General features: G+C 39.5%; 1 protein-coding gene across 1 annotated transcript in view; it reads right to left on the bottom strand.

The window, feature by feature from the left end:
* Positions 1-17,828, bottom strand: part of LOC125096203 (phospholipid-transporting ATPase IB-like) — a 220,820-nt gene that overhangs the window by 189,775 nt on the left and 13,217 nt on the right. Inside the window, 6 exon segments of the mRNA XM_047722951.1 lie at positions 1,892-1,965; positions 4,785-4,825; positions 5,453-5,498; positions 6,869-6,967; positions 11,106-11,205; positions 14,575-14,719. Coding sequence (XP_047578907.1) covers positions 1,892-1,965; positions 4,785-4,825; positions 5,453-5,498; positions 6,869-6,967; positions 11,106-11,205; positions 14,575-14,675 — 461 coding nt within the window. The 5' untranslated portion in view covers positions 14,676-14,719.

The following is a 17,828-nucleotide window of genomic DNA, read 5'->3' on the forward strand; positions in this document are numbered from 1 at the left end:
TCCACCCTATGCCAGTCAAGACAAGCACATTTCTTTATTGCCCCCCTACAGCATGGTGGTTTTTACTCTTCATTCTCCCTTAACTAAGGGTATAATTCTCACCTTTATGTAAGAATCGCCTACTTCTTATGCTCAATGAAATGGAAACTTATGGTCTTGGGGTTTGGCAGAAACACTCAAGGAAAAAGCTTGTACGGACATGGGATTACCTTTCAGGGTTCTTAGGATCTCCGTTCATTCTGGGACTCAATTTGGTTTTCTTACTTTTATGCCCAATTACATAAACATTGGTGTGTGTGTGTGTGTGTGTGTGTGTGTTGTGTCTAAACTGTTTAATAGGGGCAGGGTGAAAACTTAGAAAATATCATCTGTAAGACTTCCAGAAAAAAAGTCTAAGAATAATGATTTTTGTCTCTCCCCTGCTTCTCTCCTACCCCCACAAGGGACTGGTTTTCATTTAAGCAGTACTTTTCAGAAAGAAAGAAAGAGGCAAAGAAAGTCACACATACAAATGATGTAGAGGTTATAGAAACAAAACCCTTATGGTACCTCCCATACTCCTAACCGAACCCAAGAGAGAAACACATCGGCCACACTAAGTTCCTTTGTCCAATGGGTTAATGCATTGATGGCAAAAGAACAAAGTGTATCTGGTAGGAATAAGAACTAGCATTGGTATTACTGCTTTTCCAGAAGCTTAGACAATGGCTCTAGAACAAATCTCTCTTCCCAATAAATCTCATCATGCTCCAAGAGGATGTGTGTCTAGAAGGCTAGGAACTTTTGTTTTTTAATCACTTTGAGTGATTATGACTTGATCTAGGTAAAGAGTTTACCCAACATGTCAAACGCAGCGGTGTTCATGACTGTAGTCACTCTTACCCACAGATGCCCCAGACTGTATTTTCCTTACAAAGAACATGAAGGAGGGGACAGCCAAGCTCCCCAGGGGCCCAACATAGAAGCATATGGAGAGGTGGTCAGACATGACCTCATGGAAAGGAAATACCCATTGCAGGGAGTCTCTGTGTAAGCTTCCTCCAAAACAGCCAATGAATAAAGCAACATAGTTCTACAAAAAGAACGGAGGCTGTGTTTTTAAACTTGGTCCTCAAATGAGTCCACTTAATGATATTGAAAAAAATCACTTACTTCTCTGTGTGAGTCACTTTGTTTTTAGAAAGGGAACACCTCAGAATTGCTGAGATTAAAATGTGATCATAAGTGTAAATATTTTATATTTTGCTGAATGTCTGTAGAAATTATAGAAGGGATGGAATTAATCTAACAATTAGGAAAGAAAAAAATATGTCCAGCAAAATTAAAGAAAAGATAATAAAAGTACAGAATAGCAGTCAGCACACTATGGCCCACAGGCTAACTCTGGGCCCTGCCTCTTTTTATAAATAAAGTTTTATTGGAACATGTCCACACCTATTTGTTTCTATATTGCCTATGGCTGCTTCTGATGCTACAACAGAGACTGCATGGCCCTCAAAGCTGAAAATATTTACTATCAGACCTTTCACGGTAAAATTTTGCTGATTCCACAACTCTGCAGTAACTTTGCTGGTCTATAATATAGAAAAAGGGATAGAGAAAGGGGTGAGAAGTAAAGGCCTATGATTTTCTTAAAATTTCTAATTCAGAATAAAATTCCTTAAATGGCAGAGCCTGGCTGGCTCAACCTGTTCAGTTCCGGACTCTTGGTTTCAGCTCAGCTTGCAATCTCAGGGTTGTGAGATCGAGCCCTGCATGGGGCTCTGTGCTCAGCACAGAGGCTGCTTGAGACTCTCACTCCCTGTCTGCCACCCTCCCCCGCACACTCTAAAATGAATAAATAAACCTAAAAAAAAAAAAAGTTTCTTGAATGCCCACTATCACAACGAACCTGGAAGAGATCAGAACCATGTCTGCAGGAAGGAACTGTCCGTTGGAGGCCTTCACAATGTCACCCACATTTACCTTTTAAACCAGGAAAGAAATCACAGAAGCATGAATTTTAAAAAGCAAAATAGAGTCAAAATGCATAAAATATTCTTAAGAAAAATTAGGATGTGAAAATCCTGGAGCCATGCTAAGAAACTTCAGCTACATTAGAACAATTTTGTTTTTTGAGGGAGTCATTCCTCTAAGAGTTGTTCTTAACTGGGGGGCAGGTGTCCCCTCCCTTCCCCCCAGGGACATTTGGCCATGTCCAGAAACATTTCTGGGTGCCACAACTTCACGGGTTTTAGGAGACAATGCTACTGGGAACTAGTGGGTGGAGGCCGGGGATGCTGCTAAAAGTTCACAATGGATAGGACAACAACCCAGAACAAAGAATATTCTGGCCCCAAAATGTAAATAGTGCCAAGTGTTGGGTCCCCAATGTTGGGTCCCCCAATAATGGAACCGTGATTAAAGGAGCAAGACTGATACAAAACGAAGGTCAAGCAAAGCTTTATTTCATGCCAAGCATCGATAACCAAACCGAACGTTTGGGGCCACGCCTCTTACAGCGAGGGCGACCCCTCTCTGCTTCACAGACTAGCTTTTAAGGGCAAAGACCATGGGGTTGGGCCTGGCCACGCACAGGTGGCCAATGAAATTGTAACACAGAGAAAGCTGCACAGTCATGCTAGGTGACCAACCGAATTACAATTTACCCTAGTAGACATTTGAACTAGCCTATCACCTTGGTCAGAATTGGTGCCCAAAAGGTGCCCAAGAGGGTGGGGCCCATACTCCTTGGTAACTAGGGAGACAGTATGCATACCCCCACTGATGGGAGGTCTCCACCTGTCCTGACCCACCCTTGTATTTGGGCTTTGTTACCTGGGACTGGTTTCTGGGACTTGTTTTTAAGTAAGTGCCCTGGGGAAAGGGGGGCAGGGACAGTTTAAGTTTTAAACAACAAAATTATTGCTTAACCGGATGGAAGCACTCTGGCTAAATAGGTCCTTACACCAAGGTTGAGAAATCCAAACAGACTAATTGATAGTACTGTTTTTGCAATTATGAACTCTTCATACACTATCACACCGTAATTGCTTGCCTAAAGGTGGGCTTTTCTCTGCTGGTCTGTGAGCTCCATGCAGAGCAGAAAAAATGCCCATCTCCCTCTACCTGACACATTAGTCAATCAATCAATCAATATTTGTTGACTGAATGTCTGAAGGAATTCTAACTTGTAACTGAAAAAGAAAGATGTAAATACCAGGAACAATACATGAAGAAAGCGGCATGAGTTTTTAATGCTTTCTTCCCGTGTACTTTTTCTTTAACCCCTTGAGCATTTACACTGTGCTAGATATTGAGGACACAGCTCTAAAAACTGGCAGGCCCTTCCTGGGCAGCTAGAAAAGTGGGGCAGAGGGAGGGAGGGTGGGCAGAGGAAGAGAGTAAAGTTCACTCCCAAACCAATTTCTGGACTATACTGAAAAAAATAATAATTTCTTTCTGAGGAGGAAAAGAACGAGGAGACTATTTTTCTTTTCATAATATGATTATACAGATAATTTCTATCTTCATTAATTCAGCAGAGATTAATTAAATACTTCTGGATCAAAGTGAGGAAAGAACCTTAAAAGCTGTAAGTGTCCATAAATTGAGAAAAAGGATTGACAATTAAACATTCACAACTTACTTCAAGTTCACAGTGTAGTGAGCAATAAAGCATTTGTAGCTTATATAAACAACTACCAGCAAGATCTCACAACAGCTAGAATGAGACAAGTTGACACTTTGTAATTAAAACTAGATTTCCCCCCAGAAACGATATTGACACAGAAGATTATGCCCCCGGGGATCTGATAACAGGGAGTTATCAGATAACATAGGATAACAGGTTTCCCTAAGAGTGGTTATCTCTTACAAACTTTTTCTCTTTGGCCCACAGGACCCCCAAATCAACTCCCTTTTCCTTTTGTAAACACCCAATCTATAAAGTGCTCCATTTGATCGTACAGGTGGTAAAAGGAGTCAGAGAGACAAGAATTCCTGGTCCTTGGCACTAGCTGTGTAACTCATTCTTCTAGTGGAAGGCAATGGCGGTAAATTAAAATTCAATCATGTAAAAAAAAAAAAAAAAAAAAAAAAAACTCAATCATGTAATCACCCCTCTGCAGAAAAAAGTTCCCCCGCCCCAGCCCCCAGTGCAGCCTCACTCCTGTCCTCTTTCTCTCACCAACCCTCTCCCCTGAGACTCTGCCAACCAGGAATAGAGTAGATGTCTCAGGGACTTTTTCTCTTAGTCCCAGTGAGAGGAGCAAAATGCAATCATGATTAACTCTCCTGCTTGATCGCTCTCAGGGAAAAACATACTGAGGATACTTAGAAACCAAAACTCTTATAATTGGTCTTCAAAGTCATTTACACTGGTCAGCAAGGAATTATTAATGAGGACAAAGTATCTAGCCCCCCTATGCCTTTAACTTCTACCCCAAGGGCAAATATTCATGAAGACATTCCCTGAGGTAGTCTCTGTGTAAGGTTACCTTGTACCCTGAGCAACAGCTTGTGAAGAAGCATTATCTCTAAATATCCCAGTCAGTGACACAAAAGTAACACAGACACATATTAGAAAGCATGTAGACTTCCAACCAATGAGACTTAAATTTAAAGCCTTTTTTCACCACTTCCGGGCTGTATGACCTTGAGCAAATTATTCTCTTTGGTCCTCTACTTCCTTCCTCATCTACAAAATAGGATAATATGACAGTTCTTGAAGACATGTTGCAGAGATAAAAATCTGTAACTCTCATTATGGGAGGTGCTTTTACTCACTTAAAATACATTCTTACCTCTTTCCACATAATCGTTTTCCATGTATTCTCTCTTAACACTGGAAAACAGAGTTATGTATTAACTGTAACAATTGAATTAGGTAAAGTCCAAAATAAGAGATATTTTTCAAAAAAACTAAATGTGTTTCTTTATAAGTTACTGTCTTCACTAATTAAACCTTGAAATAAACTGGAAAGAGATGTAAACTGTGTTCACATGCACTGAACCAAAATAGAACAATATGATATAATGTAACTTAACATAAAAATAGATGACTATTACGTAAAGCTATGTTAAGTTACTTCTGATCCTAGAGAGAAAACAGTTTGCTAAGATACTGGCTGATGCCCCGAAAAGCAACGTTATGTATTTCTAATCAATTACAAAGTTAGCACATATTGAAATTAGGACTGAGAGAGACTATGTAACACCCAGAACTTTTTAATTGACGTAAGAATTGTTCATATCCCAAATATTCCAACTTCCCATCTTTTTTCATTTATTTTATTCTAATTAACATAACTGATGATTCTCACGTATAGGAAACAGTTTCCTGATGGTTATTGTTCTTTGCTTTCTATATTTCTTTAAATAGCAAAATGTTACGAAACACAGCATGTGTATCTGGTCAATATAGATATTTTTTTATAGTGAAAGGGAATAAAAGATTTGTCTGATATCTTACCTATCACCGTCTTTGTGTTAACTAATTTGTCTGCCATGTGTCGTTTCTGTTATAGAAAAAAATTCATTATGTCGAAAGTTCAAAGTGAGTAATGCACATCAGAACACAGGTCATAGTAGGCCTAGGAAAGAATGGAGGCAGCGAACCTAATTGTAATGGGTTTTGGACTTTTTGTTTTGTTTTGTTTTGTTTTGTTTTAGGGGGTTTGGTTTTTTGTATGTTTTTTGGTCAAAACGGATTTCAATTTTGTTTTACCCCTATCAGCTCTCTAAATTGAGAGGTGATCTAATGGAGGGAGCATAGCATAGTGGTTAAGTATGTGACCAGTAGAGATGGCCTGTCTTGGCTGACATTCCAACTCTACCTCCTATGAATGCAGCCATGTCAGGTCACAGGTCACTAACCAGAATGTGCCTCAATTTAAATGAATACACATACACACATACACACACGTGTAAATATATACAATACAGTGCCTCCTACATAGTGAAGTGCTACTTAAAATGTCAGCATATTACATATGGCTTTCAATGACCATCCTTCTATTTAAACTCATAACTAGCAATCTTGAATTATGCCCCAGTTTAGCTAAAGGCTTTTGATTAAGTTTGAAAAATTCTTTCATAGTATAAAGCAATCAAAAGACCAGCAACCAAATAGATTTTACTGATGACCTATCTTTACAAGATATGGAGGAATGAGGCAGAAACATAGGAATAACAAGAGCTACCAATTTTGAAAAATGAGCATTAGGATTGTGAGTGAGGAAAAAGGGGATCCTACTAGAGAGAGCCCAGGTGTAGCAGGTATGGTCAGAACCAATGGAAAACAATACTAAATCTCTCTCTTTTCCTTTACTGCTAAAATCTGTAGGCTCATGTGAAATTGTATCTGTGAGAATACCCGGGTGGCTCAGTCAATTAAGCATCTGCCTTTGGGTCAGGTCATGAACTCAGGGTCCTGGGATGGAGTCCTGCGCCCGGTTCCTTTGCTCAGCTGGGAGCCTGCTGCCCACACTGCCCACTCTGCCTCCCCCTACTTATGCTCTCTAACAAATAGATAAAATCTTGGAGGGAAAAAAATGTATCTGTGATAAGGTTAAAGGAGAAATGAAGCCACTGCACAATTCCTGACCTTTTTAGCCAGTTAGGATTTTCTGGTTGCATTAAATCCTCAAAGATACATCTTATGACCACAATTAAATCCTACTGGTTTCTCAAACACACACGCGCACACACACACACACACACACACACACACACAATTTAAGATTTGAAACCTTAAAACTTTGGTTTTTCATATCAACTACAGATTTAAAGAATTATGCCAGTTCCAACAAGAAGCTTGAAAACAACAACTATGCCTCTTCTATTCAAGGCAATAGTTTTGAGAACATTTCACTAATAGTGAACTTACATAATCTTCTACAATCTCTTTGATGCCTGAAACCATAAGAATAATCACCAAAGGCAAGAGAGTTGTATATTTTCCTGTCGGAGACACATCTGGAATTTGCTGCAGAAACAATCAGAGTTACACTGTGAATCTTATGATGAATCTTATATTTTGCTTGACACTAAAAGTCAGACTACTAGTAGCATACATGGGACATAAGAAAAACACATGCTATTAAATAAAAAGAGGAAGGAGACTCTTAGCATATCAAAACCCTCCCTGAAGCATGAGACTAAACATTACATTATGGAAAATCCACCAGAGCGACTGCTTAACACTTGGGTCATTATGTCATCTTTCCAGTACAATGCATTTACCACATTTCGAAGAGAATAGTTCAAAACTTAAATGTCTAAAATAGCATCCCTTCAAAATAGTTAAATCCAAAAGGTCAGTTAACTGAACCTTCTTTTTGAGGCACAAGAGAAATTTTTGGGAGAAGCTGGAGAATAATATTTCTCTTAATTTCCTACAGAGACAACTCTAGGTGTACCCCCCACTGTTTAAAATAGGAGAAATAAAGTACGGACCCTGGGTGGCTCAGTCAGGCGTCTGACTCTCGATTTCGGCTCAGGTCATGATCTCAAGTGTTGTGAGATCGAGCCCTGTGGGGCTCCACACTGAGCGTGGAGCCCGCCTTAGATTCTTTCTCCCGCTCTGCCCCTCCCTGCTCCCCCACTCACCCTTGCTCACAATCTCTAAATAAGTAAATAAACAAATAAACAGGATATGAGAAATAAAGTGATAAAGAGGCTGTGACAGTTTCCTGATGGAGAAAAGGGTAGGTAAGGTCCTAGATTGGACTGTTTATAATTTAAGATTTAGACCAGTTTTTAGGCTTATGTTTCCAAACTTGGGCCCGTGTGTACTCTCTATGCTGCCTGATTTCCTGCTTGCTTATTATTTGTTCCTATAGCAAAATAGTGTCTATTTTGAAACTCTCAATAATTCTTATAATTACTTTAAAAGCAATCTAAGGGAGATTGCTAAGGGGGTTCCATAAGGGGGTGGTTCAATGGCTCAGTGGGTTAAGCATCTGCCTTTGGCTCAGGTCATGATCTCAGGTCCTGGAATCGAGTCCTGGTAGGGCTCCCTGCTCAGTGAGGAGCCTGTTTCTCCCTCTCCTTCTGCCCCCCCTTCCCTGCTCATGTTCCCTCTCTCTCTCTCTCTCTCTGTCTCTCTCAAGTAAATAAAGGAAATCTTTAAAAAGTAATAATAAAATTAAATCAAAATAATTAAAATAAAATAAAAACAATTTGAGAACCAGAGGAAAAAGGGGAGAAATTTTAGGATTGCTTAGGCTATCAATTAAATCTGCCTTTCAAATAATTCCTACCTGTCCCTCTTCTCCATCTCTCCACAGTGCACCTCCAAGCCAGTCTTGTCACTCACAGGCCTCTGTCTCTTCCTTGGTTAAGCCTAACCAGAGCTGATCACTTCACTCTAGCTTTTTCCTATCCCTCGAACATAGTCCAAGCTTCTGAATGTAGCACTAAGCTTCTTATATCCTGATCTCACATGACATCTTCAGATTCTTTCCTACTCTACACTTCAAACAAAATGTTCACTGTTTCCAGGACACGCCATACGCTAGAAAAAAATTTCATACTTGCTAAATTTTCACAATTCAAAATATATAAAATGTTCTCAAAGAAAATTTTACCTCTTTCCCGTCTTCTCTTTGGTCCCTGGTTCTTATAAAAGAAAACCAGTGCCTCCTGTTTTCATGCCTTTTCTCACAGTCTCCTGTGGCTGAAAGGCCTTTTCTTCCACTGCCCCTCTGCTTACTGTTAGACTCCTCCTCCTCTAGTCTTTGGCTCAAATGTCATCTTCTTTTTCACTAGCTTTTCCTGAACCACTCAGACTCCAGCCCAAAGGGGCCTGTGTTCCCTTAATACTTTAAGAAATATTTATAAAGTATTTGTATGTTAAGACTACCAGCTCTCCATGGGGTTGCCTGGGTGGCTCAGTTACTTAAGCATCTGCCTTTGGCTCAGGTCATGATCTCAGGGTCCTGTGATCAAGTCCCACGTCGGGCTCCTCGCTCAGCAGGAACCCTGCTTCTCCCCTTCTCCCTCTGCTGCTCCCCCTGCTTGTGCTCTTGCTCTCTTTCTCTCTCTGACAAATAAATATTTAAAAAAAAAAAAAAAGGACTACCAGTTCTCCAAAGGTAGGAACTATGTCTGATCATTCATTCTTGAGTTAATTCCATGCACAGATTTTGCTACACACTTACATGACCTCTATAAATGTTCACTAATGCCAGTGGTAGAGCATTGACTGCAAATGTTCACTAATACCAATCTTCTGTTTAAGTTCAATCCAACCAGTTCATTAAATTCTTATCCCAAAGCTTGGCCATTTTGAAGGCACTATTTCTATTCTCAAGGAATTTACAGTTTTCCAGGAAAAATAAAATCAATTATAATGTATAGCAACGATCATTGGTACATTAGATAAAGATGGGGGAACTCAGCATGGAGTGTGGCATTTCGTGACATTTGAAGGAAGGGGATTTTGAAATGTGCCTTTAAGAGAATGGATAGAGTATAACCAGATGAGTGCCTTCTGGGTTAGGTAACAGAATGAACCAAGGTCTAGAGCTAGGAAGAAAATTGGGGAATTGTGAGGAGATTTGCCTCTTGGATTGTGTTGTATTGTAGGGTTCACGATGCAAACAAGGCTGAATAAACAGGCACAAACCAAATTATGGAAAGCCTTGAATTTAACTGTTTTTGAAAAGATGTTATTCCTAAAAGAGGGAAAGCTTTAGACATTGGTCTTGGCAATGATTTCTCAGTTAGGATGCCAAAAACACAGGTAATAAAAGCAAAAATAGACAAGGAGGACCACATCAAACTGAAAATCTTCTGCACAGCAAGCGGAACCATCAACAAAATGAAAAGGCAATCTACAGAATTGGAGAAAATATTTGAAGCCCTCCCTCACCTGATATAAGGAACTTCAACTCAATGAGAAAAATAGTAGTAATAATAATAATCCAATCAAAATGGGCAAAGGACCTGAATAGACATTTCTCTGAAGACAACCTGCAAATGGCCAAGAGGTACAGGAAAGGTGCCCAACATCACACTAATCATCAAATGAAACTCCAAACTACAGCGAGAGTGAGACATCACCTCACACAAGTTAAGATGGCTGTTAGCAAAACACAAAAAAATAACAAGTGTTCATGAGGATGTGAAAGGATTGGAACCCTTGTATACTTCCAGTGGGAATAGAAAATGGTGCTGCTATTACAGAAAAATAATATGAAGATTTTTCAAAAAATTAAAAATAGAACTACCATATGGTTCAGCAATCTCACTTCTAGGTATTTATCCAAGAGTTGAAATCAGGATCTTGGAGACACAGCGGCACTCCCACGTTCATAGCAGAACCATAGCCAAGTATGGGAACAACTTCATTATCTGTCGGTGGATGACTGGATAAAGAAAGTGTGGCATATATACAATGGAATATTATTCAGGCTTCAAAAAGATGGAAAGCCTGCCACACGTAATGACATGGAGGAATCTTGAGGACATTACGCCAAGTGAAATGAGCCAGGCACAGACAGGCAAATCCAGCATAAGACCACTTATGAGACATCTAACATAGATTCATGGACTCACAGAGTAAAATGGTGGTGTCAGGTGCTGGAGAGAGGGAGAGAGGAGTAGTTGTTATTCAATGAGCATAAAGTTTCAGTTATGCAAAATTAAGTTCTAAAGATCTGCTATACAACAGATGTCTATGGGGAACACTGCTGTATTGTACACTTAAAATCGTTAAGGGGGTAGATCTCACATTAACTGTTTTTACTGAAATACAAAAAAAGAAGAAAAGAAAATTAGCTATTTTAAACTAGCATCTGGACTTTCTTTAAACTATTCTTTTAAATATATTTAAATTATCCTATCATGGAGGTGGCATAAATTATAAAATGCAGTCCAATAATATCTCATTAGTGATCTAAATCAGGAAGAACTGTGGACCGATTCATATGTTAGGCATCAACATGTTTTTCAGCCCCCAAATGGGAGTTTCAGTGTCTTAATGAGTATTGTAAGGAGAGAGTTCTCTTCTTACAGTGTTTGAGTTTATCCTCTACATCAAATTCTTAATTCAGCTAAATAAGATTCTAGTATTTTCTTTACTAAAAAGCTTAATCTAATAATGTGTTCAGAAATATTACCTGCAATATAGTAATGAATAGGAAGAAAGCATTAGCAGCTTTGCTAAACTGCAGGTACAGATATTGAGGAAGAAATGACCAAATGCTGTACTTGGCTGTGCTGTAGGTAAGAAGAAAAATACCATTAGCAGTTAACACTGGGAACTCTAAACACGTCAAAGGAAAACCTAGAAGTGGATAAAATATTGTTATAGAACACTCTTTTCTAAAGATTTTTTGCCATTTTTAAAAACATTCATTGTTATCTGAAAACAATGTTGGAATAAAGAAAATTTTCCCCATTTCAGGAACTAAGTACTATGAATACAGTACATGAGCAAGATGTATTCCACATTTTCTAATGGCCTGTAATTCTTATAACAGAACTTCTAAACATTCATCTTATAGTTCAAGGATAATAAAAGCCACCAATTTTTCTCCCTTCTCTCCCTCACAGGTTCTTTATCACTAAAAGTTATCTTAAATCCATCAATCTTCCCAAATGCCTAAGCCATGTTATGGACAAAGAAAATCATCTAAGGGGTGTTTCATGTTTTCTAATGAATCTACTATATTTTAAAATCATAAAGACCAGGAGTTTGGGGAAGACAGCAGAATAGGAAGATCCGGAGTTCAATTTGTCCCACAAACACACCAATATATTTCAATATATTGAAATTGAATTGGTAACCAAAATACTCCAAACAAACAAAAGTCCAGGACCAGATAGTCCACAGGTGAATTTTGCCAAACTTTTGTACATAGTCTTCTCAAAAAAAAAAAAAAAAAAAAAGGAAAGACGGAAAGAGAAGGAAAACTTTCAAATTCATTCTACAAGGCCAGCCTTACCCTAATACCAAAACCAGATAAAGACACTGCAAAAAAAAAAAAAAAAAATGACAAGCCAATATCCTAGATGAGAATAGATTTAAAAATCCTCAACGAAATATTACCAAACGGAATCCAACAACACATTAAAAAAATCATTCCCCAGGACCAAGTAAAATTTATTCCAGACATGGTTCCATATGTGCAAATCAATATTAGTGTGATATATCACATCAACAAGAAAAAGGATAAAAATATATCATCTTAATAGATGCAGAAAAAGCAGTTGATAAAATACAACATCCATTCTTGATATAAACTCTCAACAAAATAGGTTCAGAGGAAACATACCACAACATACTAAAGGTTTTATATGAAAAACCCACAGCCAACACTAAACTCAACAGTGAAAAACTGACAGCTTTTCCTCTAAGATCAAAAACAAGAAAAGGCTGTCCATTTTCACCAATTTTTTTCAAAATACTACTGCAAGTCCTAGACACAGCAATCAGGGGGGAAAAAAAAGGAAAGAAAAGGTATCCAAATTGATAAGGAAGAAGAAAAACTGTCACTATTTGCAGATGACATACCATATATGAAAAAACCTTAAAGCTCCACCAAAACACTATTAGAACTGAGAAGTGAATTTAGTAATGTTGCAGAATACAAAATTCATATACAGAAATCTGTTGCGTTTCTATACCCTAATAATGAAGTTGCAGAAAGAGAAATCAAGAAAAAAATCCCATTCACAATTGCACCAAAAAATAATAAAATACCTAGGAATAAGCTTAACCAAGAGGTGAAAGACCTCTACTCTGAAAACTATGAAACACTGATGAAAGACACTGAAGATGACACAAACAAGTAGCAAGATATTTCATGGTCAATGATTGGAAGAATTAACATTTTTAAAATGTCCATACTACCCAAAGCAATCTATAGATTTAACGCGATAGCTATAAAAACACCAATATTTTTCACGGAACTAGAATAAATAGTCTTCAAATTGTATGAAGCCACAAAAGACCCCAAATAGCCAAAGCAATCTTGAGAAAGAACAAATCTAGACATATCTGAGTCCCAGATTTCAAGATTTCCAATAAAGCTGCAGTAATCAAAGCAGTATGGTACTGGCACAAAAATAGACACAGATTAATAGAACAGAATCAGAGCCCAGAAATAAAACCACACATATGATCACTTAATCTATGACATAGGAGACGAGAATATACAATGGGGAAATAACAGTTTCTTTCAGAAATGGTACTTGGAAAACTGGACCCCTTTCTTACACTATACACAAAAAACCCTCAAAATAGATTAAAGATCCAAATGTGAGACCTGAAATAATAAAACTCCTCAGAGACCACATGAGCAGTTGTTTTTTTGGTATGGGACGTAGAGACATTTTTCTAGATACATCTTCTCTGGCAAGAGAAACAAAAGTAAAATTAAACTATCAGGACTACACCAAAATAAAAAGCTTTTGAACAGTGAAAGAAACTATAAATGAAATAAATAGGCACTCTACTGAGTGGGAGAAGTATTTGCAAATGATATATCCAATTAGAGATTAACATCCAAAATAGATTTAGAACTTATTCAACTTAACACTTCCCCACAATCGATTTGATTAAAAATGGGCAAAGGACCTAAATAGACAATTTTCCAAAGAAGGCCAGAAAGATACTCAACATCACACATCATCAGGGAAATGCAAATTAAAACCAAAATGAAATATCACTTTACACGTGTCAGAATGGCTAAAATAAAACAAAACACAAATAACAAGGATGTAGAGGAAAAGGAACGCTTGAACTCTATTCCTAGGAATGCAGATTGGGGCAACCAATCTGTGGAAAACTGTATGGAGGTTCCTTGAAAAATTAAAAGTATAATTACTATATGATCTCCTAATTCACTTTGTATATTTACCCAAAGAAAACAAAAACCCAAATACACAAAGATATATGCACACCTATATTTACACCTACATTTACTGCAGCATTATTTACTAGTCAAGATATGCAAGCAACCCAAGTGTCCATCCATAGTTCAACGGGTAAAGATATAATGCATATATACAACGGAATATTACTCAGATACTCAAATGCAGCGAATGAACTGGTGGTTGTCAGAGGAAGGGGAGTTGGGGGGGGTTGCATGAAATAGGTAAAGGGGATTAAGAGTACAGTTCTTTTGATGAGCACTGAGTAATGTATAGAACTGTTGAACCACTGCATTGTAATCCTGAAATTAACATTAACACTGCATATTAATTAAACTTCAGTTAAAAGGAAAAAAAAGCCTCGTGCTCCATTCCCCAATATAGGATATTGGTGGGGAACTCAGCAGATTTGTGAGGTTCCACTGGAAAGCACTTTATCTCCCCGGTAGGTATTACTAGAGAGAACTAGCTCCCAGATGGCAGTGTGCTGCATGCATGGTATTGCCATGAACAGTGAGAGGAGAGGCCACCTCAGAGAAAGAAACCTTGAAGGTGAGATGACAACACAACCTGTTGTTGGTGGTAGACTTGAGAGTCCAAATTTCTCAAGGTCTGAGACAAGTGTTAAAGCCTGAAGCATCCACACCACGTATTTTTTGCAGGTGAGGACCCCACCTTCTTCCTCGCCTCCCAGCCACACACCCTTCTCACCTGATCCAGTTTTTGCAGAAACTGTTCCTAAGGGGTTCATTGAGGTAAATGGTGCGGACTTTGGACGCATCGGATTCTTGCAGAGATTGTTGCCAGCCCATCTCTTCCTCCACCTTCTGACAGCCCAGAGGGAAATGGACAGCTCCTGCAGCAAGAAGGCACAGGGATGTTACTCGGAAATGCAGATGGAGTCAGGCTCCAGGGAAAGGAGGAAGTTCACTGTGTGTTCTGGACAGGCATCTCAGCCTCGGTGAGCCCCCTGGAGGCCGACTGCTTTCTTAGCACCCAGTTCCTCATCTGCCCAATCCACTTCTCCAGGGATCGGATCCCCTAGACCTAGACCTCCCCTGCCACCCTGCATTGGAGGGGCAATGCTAGTTCCCTCAGCTCCCACACCTGCAACCTCTCCCCAGCCCCAGAGGCTCTGGGTGGGCACTGACATTCTGCCCAGGGAGGAGACTGGGAACCAAGCAGTGATAGAGAAGACCCAGCAGCTGAGCTCAGAAAGAGAAGAGGGGAGGAGAGAGGGCAAAGAGGGCTGCAGGAAGAGGCAAGGAGAGTGACTTGGCTGGAGAGCAGTAGTTCCCTGACCAGAGGGCAGACCCTGGCCTTAACATTCCCCTCAGTTTGACTAAGGGGTGTTTTTTTTTTTAAGATTTTTTTTTAATTTAAGATTAAGTTTTAAATTAAGAGAGAAAGAGTGTGAGAGACAGCATGAGAGGGGAGAAGGTCAGAGGGAGAAAGTCAGAGACTCCCCATGGAGCTGGGAGCCCAATGTGGGACTCGATCCTGGGACTCAGTCCTAGAACTCCAGGATCATGACCTGAGCCGAAGGCAGCTGCTCAACCAATTAAGCCACCCAGGTGTCCAGAGTTTGACTAATTTTATTTTTTTTTAAAGATTTTATTTATTTATTTGACAGAGAAATCACAAGCAGGCAGAGAGAGAGGAGGAAGCAGGCTCCCTGCTGAGCAGAAAGCCCGACGTGGGGCTCGAACCCAGGACCTGGGATCATGACCTGAGCCGAAGGCAGCGGCTTAACCCACTGAGCCACCCAGGGGCCCCCCGAGTTTGACTAATTTTAAAGGATGTCTTATTCACAGACCCGTGAACTCCCTTTCCTTTTTGCTAAAACATTTACCTTAGAATACCTAATTGTAAATTCTCGCTCTACTCCCTTTGAAATGTATATAAATATCCTTCAAAGACCCTTCAAAGACATTTTGTCTTCGTCAAGGACCTGGGATGTCTCTGAAATGTAATCATCAGAGAAGATCCCCATGGTAAGGTAGGGGCCTACCTTCAGGGGGTGCCTTGCGCCAAGTATAAAAGCCCCAACTATCATGAAGACAAGAGAAAATGTACTTATTCTTTGGACAAAGCCATTCAGCAGACACAAGTGGCCAGTGACAATCCCCACCTTCCCCACAGACCTCTTATAAACTGTCTTGTTTCACCTGAGGTGAGTTCAACTTCTCTCCCCGATTGCCATAATCTTAAAGTCTTCCTTGCCTGGTTAACCTTGCCCAGGCAAGGTGTTCTTTGATATCTCCTAACCCAAAAGTGAATGAGATTTTTTTACCAACAGGCCATGGAAAGTCCCATTTGTTTCTGGCGAGAAATAGAGGCTCGCCGGGCCTCAAAAGTAACAAGCATCTTTGTGCCAGGGTAAACACGCTCAAATTTTCTCAGACTTGCAAAAAGTCCTATCATGCAGGGTTGACATGGATATGCAGGTCCTGGAGTAAAGGAGCTTTCCCACCATCATTTAGGTTTAGTTTATCTCTTTCTCTTTAAGCATTTCCTGGACAACCCATTCATGTGTGAGGGTGAAGAAACAGAAGGTGAGTGATAGTTAACTAAGAGCTATAGGCGATCACCTGACTAGAGACCTGGGAGCTTCAAGGCTACCTGCTCACCTGCTACCTGAGAGAAGAGGGCTGGTGAACTCGTATCCTAGATTTAAGGCCTAAGCTGATGTCCCAGCTCACCCACTAGGTGCCTCCCACTACACCAACAGGTCTCTCCAGCCAAGAGCTGGTCTGTTAGAGTGGCTCCCTTAAGTTGAGTAATAGTAAAAAATGAGCCAACATAGAATCTATGAAAAAGCAATGTAGCCATTTGCCTCCAAAATGGCAAAGTATAAGGAAAAAGAGACAAAGGAAATACCTGTTTGCACCTCAAAAGAACTGTTACAAAACAGAGAAAATACATTTCCTATAAAAGAAATTAAATATGGCCATTATGAAAAAGAGTTCAAAAGAAGAAACACAAAATTATTTGTTAATGTGATATTGAAACTGCAGAGGAATTTTTTTTTTAAAGATATTATTTATTTGACAGACAAAGATCACAAGGAGGCAGAGAGGCAGGCAGAGAGAGGAAGGGAAGCAGACTCCCCAGCCAAGCAGAAAGCCTGACGCGGGGCTTGATCCCAGGACCCCAAGACCAAGACCCGAGCCGAAGGCAGAGGCTCAACCCACTGAGCTACCAGGTGCCCCAACTGCGGAGGAATTTTTAATGTGACCTGAAAGACCTCAGAAAAGAAAGGAAAGAGACGGATCCCTGGGTGGCTCAGTCCTTAAGCATCTGACTTTGGCTCAGGTCATGATCCCAGGGTCCTGGGATGGAGCCCTGCGTTGGGGTCTTGCTCAACAGAAGTCTCCCGCTCCCCGCTCCCAAGCTTTTGCCCTCTCTCCGTGTGTCTCTCTCTGTCAAATAAATAAATAAAATCTCAAAAAAAAAAAAAAAAAAAACACTGGTAAAGTAGATCTTTCTTTAATGAGAGCATGATTATGAAAGATCAGACACAAAATAAATGCCAAGACACTTTTTGACAAAGTTTATTGGACTTTAAGAATAATTAAAAAATCACTATTAGACAAATCAAATCATTTTCGAGGGTTGGAGAAAGAGGGAATGAATACTGGGGCCACACTCCGATGTCACCACTGAAATATTCAAGCTAGAAGCAGGAGATCCAGGTATCCTATCAAGAAATGAATGAAAAGCTGAAAAATTAGATGTAGAAAGCTGTGATTTATCTGGATATAAAAATAAGGCTTTAGATAATGGTAGCCCATCTTATTGTAACCAAACTTCTGAAACAGCTTCAAATGCTGACTTGCAAGGGAAAAAAAGCTTTTTAAATTCATTAGGCAAGACAATAGCTATTATCAAGTCAAATTTTAATCAAAAACAAAAATCAAGAGAGTAGGCAAAAAATTCAAAAAGCTTTTTTTTCATGAAGAAAT

This window comes from Lutra lutra, chromosome 3, assembly GCF_902655055.1.
Source record: "Lutra lutra chromosome 3, mLutLut1.2, whole genome shotgun sequence".
NCBI lineage: Eukaryota > Metazoa > Chordata > Mammalia > Carnivora > Mustelidae > Lutra > Lutra lutra.